At 45.3% G+C, this 7,211-nt stretch overlaps 2 protein-coding genes across 2 annotated transcripts; one reads left to right on the top strand and one right to left on the bottom strand.

The window, feature by feature from the left end:
- Positions 1 to 324: 324 nt before the first annotated feature.
- aifm2 (apoptosis inducing factor mitochondria associated 2) lies at positions 325 to 3,381 on the top strand. Its single transcript, XM_035173596.2, has 9 exons — positions 325 to 369; positions 872 to 1,048; positions 1,486 to 1,601; positions 1,744 to 1,863; positions 1,946 to 2,038; positions 2,168 to 2,276; positions 2,619 to 2,771; positions 2,890 to 3,090; positions 3,163 to 3,381. The coding sequence occupies exons 2-9, from the start codon at positions 874 to 876 to the stop codon at positions 3,312 to 3,314; spliced, it is 1,119 nt and encodes a 372-aa protein (XP_035029487.2). The 5' UTR covers positions 325 to 369; positions 872 to 873; the 3' UTR covers positions 3,315 to 3,381.
- Positions 3,382 to 3,554: 173 nt separating this feature from the next.
- On the bottom strand, positions 3,555 to 6,939 carry LOC118119515 (elongation of very long chain fatty acids protein 6). The gene is made up of 4 exons (XM_035173597.2): positions 6,664 to 6,939; positions 5,422 to 5,553; positions 4,568 to 4,719; positions 3,555 to 4,409 (listed from the first exon to the last, which is right to left on the bottom strand). Exons 1-4 carry the CDS (start codon positions 6,762 to 6,764, stop codon positions 3,988 to 3,990), a joined length of 807 nt encoding a protein of 268 aa, XP_035029488.2. The 5' UTR covers positions 6,765 to 6,939; the 3' UTR covers positions 3,555 to 3,987.
- Between the last annotated feature and the right edge of the window lie 272 nt (positions 6,940 to 7,211).

The raw sequence follows: 7,211 nt of genomic DNA, 5'->3' as shown, positions 1-7,211 counted from the left end.
AAATAAAAAGTGACGGTGCAGTTTGCAGCTTCGCCGCTGGAGGACGCTGCCACACAGAGACGCCTGCTAACTGACGTCACGACACTGTGAACGTGAACACGTCATTCCCTTGTTCATTTTAGTCACAATTTATATTCCGTGGAAAGACATTTTTTTTAACCTGATGTCAGAAATATCTTCACACATATTTTTATCAGTTTTATTATTTAATATTTGAACGTTTCTATCCAGGAATTGAACATTTTTCAAAATGAATCAAATATTTCCTGCAGCACCTGAAGGCAGCACCAGTATGGCCCCGCCCTCTTCCCCTCACTTCCACCAAACCCGGAAGCGAGCGGCGGTGAACGAGGAGCGCGCGAGGAGCGGGTGAGTGTATCTGAGGCCACGTGATGCCACACGTTCGATCCTGAATCCGAATCAGCTGATCATCTGTCAGAACTGTCAATCAACTTATCGATCAGCTCCACGTGCGCGTCAATAACAAAGTGTCACATGTACCCTCATTTGTAATCAGCTACATGAGTGGACTTAGTTACTTTCACCACTACAAGTAGTGTTGGATTACATCAACCTGTACACATAATATATAATAATAAAATGTTCCCAAAGTAAAAGTAATACCACAGTACAATACTCCATTACAAGCTAAAGTATAAATATTAGAGTATAGTAATACTCCATTATGAGTGAAGGTCCTGGGTAACTCAGGTGGTTGTTATCTGCACCTTCACCACTAGATGTCACTAAATCCTACAGGCTAGTATTTTCTGTCCCTTTCAGCATAAAACATACTGGTTACATGTGATGTGTGTGTGTGTGTGTGTGTGTGTGTGTGTGTGTGTGTGTGTGTGTGTGTGTGTGTGTGTAGAAATGGGCGGTCAGGTGTCGTCAGTGGATAGCGTGCACGTGGTGGTTGTGGGCGGGGGGTTCGGGGGCGTGGCGGCGGCCCAGCAGCTGAAGTCTCGGGCCCTGAACTTCACTCTGATCGACACCAGAGACGCTTTTCATCACAATGTGGCGTCGCTGCGAGCGGCGGTGCAGCCCGGTAACTAAACTTAACCACTAACTAGTTTTTACTATTAGTTATATGATTAGTGCTAATATGAGCATTTTTCTATTTTTCTATTGAATTATAAAAAAAATATTTTCCACTTTCATTTGAATGTTTTTATTTTCACAGATCTGAATTTATTTATTGATGAGTGTGACAGAAGATTTATCTAAATAAATCATTTCTACAAAGTTTGTGGTTCAAACTCTTCAGTAGTTCGCAGCTTTTTAAAAAAGTACATTTTGAGTATTTGGTTTTACTTTTGAAATATTTGTTTAGATTTTAAATGTAAATTAACTTTTGTTTTCATCGTTATTTAAATATCTATTTTGATTAATGTTACATATTGTGATTCAGAGGTTTTAAACAACATCTTTAATATATAAAATATGAATGTTTCCTGTGTGACCTTTGACCTTTGTCGTCTCCAGGCTTCGCTCAGAGAACCTTCATCCCGTTCGCAGACACGTTCGGAGACAGTTTCGTTCAAGGTCGAGTGGAACGAGTCGACGTGGACAGACAGACGGTCGTCCTGCGGGGGGGCAGGGTGAGGACAGTTCCCAGCTGCTTCCAGTCTTTGTGCTAAGCTAGGCTAACAGATACCCTCTGCTAACAGCCAAACTCAGAGAAAACGGTTTGGGGCAAATGTCGTCAATATAATCAATGATCAGTCGTTTATTTGTTTGCAGGAAGTCCCGTTCTCTCACCTCATCCTGTGCACCGGCACCGATGGACCGTTTCCTGGGAAGTTTAACACGGAGGCGTCGTATCAAAGCGGCGTCCGGGCTTATGAGGACTTCACTAAACAGGTTCAGTGACGGGACGAACACTGAGGATCTGAAGAGAGGTCAGGTCATTAACGTGTGTGTGTGTGCGTGCGTGTGCGTGTAGGTCCAGGCTGCAGACTCTGTGTTGGTGGTGGGGGGGGGGTCCACCGGTGTGGAGATGGCTGCTGAGATCAAGACGGAGCATCCAGAGAAGAAGGTGATGAACCTTTTGTGAAGGTCACAGGATAAATTTACGTCTTTTCACTTTGAATCGATTTGTATTTTGTCGTGCTCTTCGTCATCATAGCTTCCTCTTCCTCTTCCTCTTCCTCTTCCCGTCTCTCAGGTGGTTCTGATTCACTCCAGGATCGGGCTGGCCGACCCGGAGCTGCTGCCCAGCGTCCGACGTCAGGCCAAAGAAGTTCTGCTGCAGAAAGGAGTGGAGCTGCTGCTGGGTACGTTCACATCTGTACACACCTGTACACACACACACCTGTAACACACACACCTGTACACACTCACCTGTAACACACACCTGTAACACACACACGTACACACACACCTGTAACACACACATCTGTACACACCTGTACACACTCACCTGTAACACACACCTGTAACACACACACGTACACACACATCTGTACACACCTGTACACACACACACCTGTAACACACACACCTGTAACACTCCTCTGTAACACACACCTGTACACACACATCTGTACACACCTGTACCACACCTGTAACACACCTGTAACACACCTGTAACACACACCTGTCTGTGTGTGTTACAGGTGAGAAAGTGGACAACCTGTCACAGCTGCAGCTCAACGTCACCAACAAGAACATGGAGGTGACAACGGAGCGAGGAGAGACTCTGTCCACGGATCTGATCGTCTGCTGCACTGGACAAAAGGTCAACTCTGCAGCGTACGACTCCAGCTTCTGTAAGGAAACGCACGTAAGTGTGTGTGACCTCAGTGTGACCTCAGTGTGACCTCAGTGTGACTCTGAGGTCAAAGGTCACTCCGCAGCAGCCATAGACTGGTGTGTTTTCTCTCACAGCCGCCAGCATGGCCGACAGCGGCGCTCTGAAGGTCAACCAGCACCTGCAGGTTCAGGGTTTCACCAACGTCTACGCCGTGGGCGACTGCACTGACGTCAAAGAGCCAAAGATGGCGTACCACGCCCAACTGCACGCCGCTGTCGCTGTTAGCAACATCGTTAACAGTCTGAGGGGGAAGGAGCTGACGTCCTATCACACAGGTACACACACACCTGTCTGTTTAACTTACCTGATGGAGCCGCTGGCTGACTGATGCCGTCTCTGGTTGCTAGGTAACGTCACCATGTTGCTGGCGATGGGCCGAGACGACGGCGTGGGGCAGTTTAACGGGTTGAAGTTACCACGATGTGTCGTTGTTCTGGGGAAGAGTCGAGATCTGCTGCTGTGGAAGAGCTGGAGGGAGATGAAGCAACAACAACCCTGACTGACACACACACACACACACACACACACACACACACACACACACACACACACACACACACAACACACACACAGTCCATTAAAGGGGGGGGTAGACTAAAACATTCAAATTGTGTGAATGTTTATATACATTATACAAACTCAGCTGTTGAATATAAATGTATACACGTGTGTACGTACAGTTTGTTTTGTTTAAACTCAATGAAACTTATTGTAATAAAAAATTTAAACACGAAGCATAAATATTTAAAACTTTATTTATTAACAATAAATCAAATATTTTTTTCATCACAAACTTCAATGACCGATGTTTTCATCCAGAATCCTGTCGTCATCGTTTACTTTGAAGAGCCGAAGGTTTTTCTTCCAAACTCCGACAGAAACTCAATCACACACCGACAATTACATTAGTAACACAATAACATAACAAACATTATAAATAAATGACAATAATACAGAGAGGAACTGTCGTGAACTCATCCAGCAGCCAATCAGATGCCTTCCTTCGCCTCATGAATAGTTTTGTTGGTGAAACTCGATCGATCAACTGGTAACAACTGATCATCGACTCATTGATCAACATAAAACTGTTTGTGATTGTTTGGATGATCATGTGACCTCCTGTTTCCTCTATCATTCATTTGACGTCACTGAATCCGTCCTCCTGGCCCCTCCTACTCGGTCTTGGCGGGGGCGTGGCGGCGCAGGTAGGTGTGGTAGAAGAAGTTGGAGAAGAGCAGCAGGTAGCTGAGGTACATGAGCGACGCCCACACGAGGTTGTTGACGTGCGAGTGGCAGTCGCCCTGCTGCATCCAGCCGTACACCAGCCCGCACACCGTCAGCCCCATCGCCATCTGAGCCATCTGAGCGCTGGTGATGAGCACGGCGAAGGGCCGCGGCACGCGCAGGCCGGCGGCGCGCGCCGCATAGTAGCTGTACATGAGCGCGTGCACGGCATAGTTCATGGTCATGAACCAGCCGCCGCCGGCCACCATGTCTTTGTAAGAGTACCAGGAGTAGAGCAGCACGGTGATGTGGTGGTACCAGTGGAGGAACAGCAGCTTCTGCTTCCTGAGCACGATGAACGCTGTGTCGCCTGCAACACAAACAAATAAACACAACAAATAAATAGAAGCAGCATTTATGAATCTGGTGAAGATGAAACTTCTCAGATTTTTAAAACCCAGTAAAAGTTCGAGAGAAAAAATGATCATGTAACGAACAGAGAACATGAGAACGAGGAGAAGAACCGACCGAGCTCCGGAGCTTTGCTGAGGACGAAGGCGTACGCCCAGAACCTGCTGACTGGTCCGCTGTAGAAGCTCTGATCACAGATAGAACTCCTGAACCCACTGCTGCTCAGGATGTGGAACATGTAGGAACCGGTACGGACCGCACCAATGATGCTGAACACAGACAGAACACAGGAGAACGTATGAGAACATGGTGGAACACAGACAGAACACATGAGAACATGGTGGAACGTATGAGAACACATTAGAACATCTTCTCAGATCAGAGACTTTTTTTAACTGACTGAAAAGTTTTCTTTTGTGATTCTCCGAGTTACGATCTGAAGAACGACACCTGAACGCAGCGTCACAGCTGATTGGTCACTGATGATGTCAGACCTGATCAGCTGATCAGAGGTTTTGTTTACAGATGTTTGGTATGTAAAGGTAATGGAGTGAAGGTATTTAGTAACTGAGTACTTTTACTCAGTTACTGAGTTTGATCGTGTGTTGTTTTCGGAGGGGACGTTTATAAACACTGGTATTCTTAAAACCAGAAGTAACCATACTTGGACGAGCAGGGGGTGGAGCCTGACTAAGAGCTCGAGGACACGCCCACCTACACCTGCACCCATTAGTTGGTACTAGCTGTCAATCACACTGGTATCCACCCCAATATATCCGGTGCTTTATGGTCTGTTTGACTCTAAATGATCATAATCTATAGAAACTACCAGTGGAGTCGCCCCCTGCTGGTCACTACACAGAAGACAGGTTTCAGGCTTCACTTCACTCTGGACACGGAGTCTACGAACATCGTGAACAAACTGCTGAAGTTTATGATTCACACACTAAAGTGTTCAGGTCTCTTTTCACCTGAAGAGGGCGAGGCTGAGCGACCAGAGGACGAGCGGCAGCCGCAGGCTCAGTCTGGGTCGAGGCCTCATGTAGTTCCTCCCCGCCAACACCAGGGCGGCGTAAAGAGCACAGAACACAAAGGATTTGTTCCTGCAGGAAAAAGATAAAAAAAAACAAGACGTGTCTTCATTAACTAAATGATCAGTTAACATACCAAGACATCGTCATGACAACACACTCACACTTAACTGACAAGAGTAGGAACTGAAAATACATCTGTTCTCAACGGTTTTTATTTATTTATGTTGGATTTCCAGGATAAGATTATTTTAATAAACTGTTTTATTCATTAACAAACTCAATCTTTAGTTTTACAAACATTGACAAATTCAAAGAGATGTAATAAAATACTGAAACTGAAGAAAACTGATATTTAAAACCTTAAATAATAATATCAATAATGAACACATGATAATATCATGTAAATAATCAAATCCTCTAAAATTGTTAATTTATTTCTGCACAAACGACAGAAATCCTCCAACACGAGTGGTTTTGGTTAATTAGTATTTGAACTAGAATTAATTTGTTAAAAAGTTGAAGATGAATAAAATGAGTTATTTTTATTAATTGAATAATTAACTTAATTAATACCATGATGCTGTTATCACGTATCAAAGCTGTGACTTAGTCACAACTGTAGTTTCTATATCAGGAGTTAAACAGCTTCATTGTGAATAATGATTATATATATATATATATATTATAATAAAATGATTAGTTTAAAAATATTATTTTTTTACATAATGAACAATTTCATTCGGTTTCATCATCAGTTGTGGGCGGGGCTGAAGCTGTGTAGCTGGAATGTGACAGGTGTGACGTCATCCACCTGAGACTCACCTGTTTCCAGGACGTCACTCAAACCTGAGACATTAAATTAAACCTTAAATTCAAAAGGTTCCTAAATGACGAACTCGGCTCAAACTCAATGTGCTGAGGTTCTGTAGAAGCAGAAGCTCAGGAGCCTCCTGCTTCGTGTGGGTCCGAGCTCTCAGCTTCAGTATCGAACAAACCGGTTCAGGTGGAACTGTGTCATGACCACGGCCGGTTCGTTCACCGGATCGATGCCGAAACACAACCGGGAACCAGGCAACACGAACACGAAATTGACGTAACATAATGTTTAATATAAAATAACTAAATATAACCTCATGAAACTAAGTCCAGTGAAGGTTCGAGGTGAATGACGTCACTGACCAGTTGAGCTTCATCCACAGGATCGATCCTGTGTCGTCAAACCGCCGCTCGAAGCTCAGCTCGGTGAGGGGGGGCGCGTCGGTGCTGTTCAGCGGGGACATGGTCGGTACCCAGCCGGGGTCTGGTGAGGGACAGACGGGACAAGATGGGGTCTGTCCCCGGTGTCCTGCTGCCTCTCACCTGTCTCTGTCTCTCTGTCCTCACCTGTCTCTCTGTCTGTCTCTCTCTCTCTAAGTCCTCACCTGTCTCTCTGTCTGTCTGTCTCTCTCTCTAAGTCCTCACCTCTCTCTGTCTCTGTCTCTCTCTCTAAGTCCTCACCTGTCTCTCTGTCTGTCTCTCTCTCTCTCTCAGTCCTCACCTGTCTCTGTCTAAGTCCTCACCTGTCTCTCTCTGTCTGTCTCTCACCTGCGGCTTCCGGTCTATTTAAAGCCCGTCACCTGGGGGCGCGGCCGCGGGAAATACCTGTGCTGCGTTCAGGGAACAGTAGGAAATATCTCTATTACATAAATCTATATAAATATCTACATCTATGTATATATAAACCTATT

Source organism: Hippoglossus stenolepis, chromosome 12 (assembly GCF_022539355.2).
Source record: "Hippoglossus stenolepis isolate QCI-W04-F060 chromosome 12, HSTE1.2, whole genome shotgun sequence".
NCBI lineage: Eukaryota > Metazoa > Chordata > Actinopteri > Pleuronectiformes > Pleuronectidae > Hippoglossus > Hippoglossus stenolepis.
This window is presented reverse-complemented; position numbering and strand designations above follow the sequence as displayed.

Excerpts from the sequence above, each read along its gene's own strand:
- aifm2 (XM_035173596.2), top strand. The coding sequence starts at position 874 with ATGGGCGGTCAGGTGTCGTCAGTGGATAGCGTGCACGTGGTGGTTGTG. Across the intron at positions 1,049-1,485 it reads GCGAGCGGCGGTGCAGCCCG|GCTTCGCTCAGAGAACCTTC; the intron begins GTAACTAAACTT and ends TGTCGTCTCCAG. Across the intron at positions 1,602-1,743 it reads TCGTCCTGCGGGGGGGCAGG|GAAGTCCCGTTCTCTCACCT; the intron begins GTGAGGACAGTT and ends ATTTGTTTGCAG.
- LOC118119515 (XM_035173597.2), bottom strand. The coding sequence starts at position 6,764 with ATGTCCCCGCTGAACAGCACCGACGCGCCCCCCCTCACCGAGCTGAGC. Across the intron at positions 5,554-6,663 it reads CTGTGGATGAAGCTCAACTG|GAACAAATCCTTTGTGTTCT; the intron begins GTCAGTGACGTC and ends TTTTTCCTGCAG. Across the intron at positions 4,720-5,421 it reads CTCAGCCTCGCCCTCTTCAG|CATCATTGGTGCGGTCCGTA; the intron begins GTGAAAAGAGAC and ends GTCTGTGTTCAG.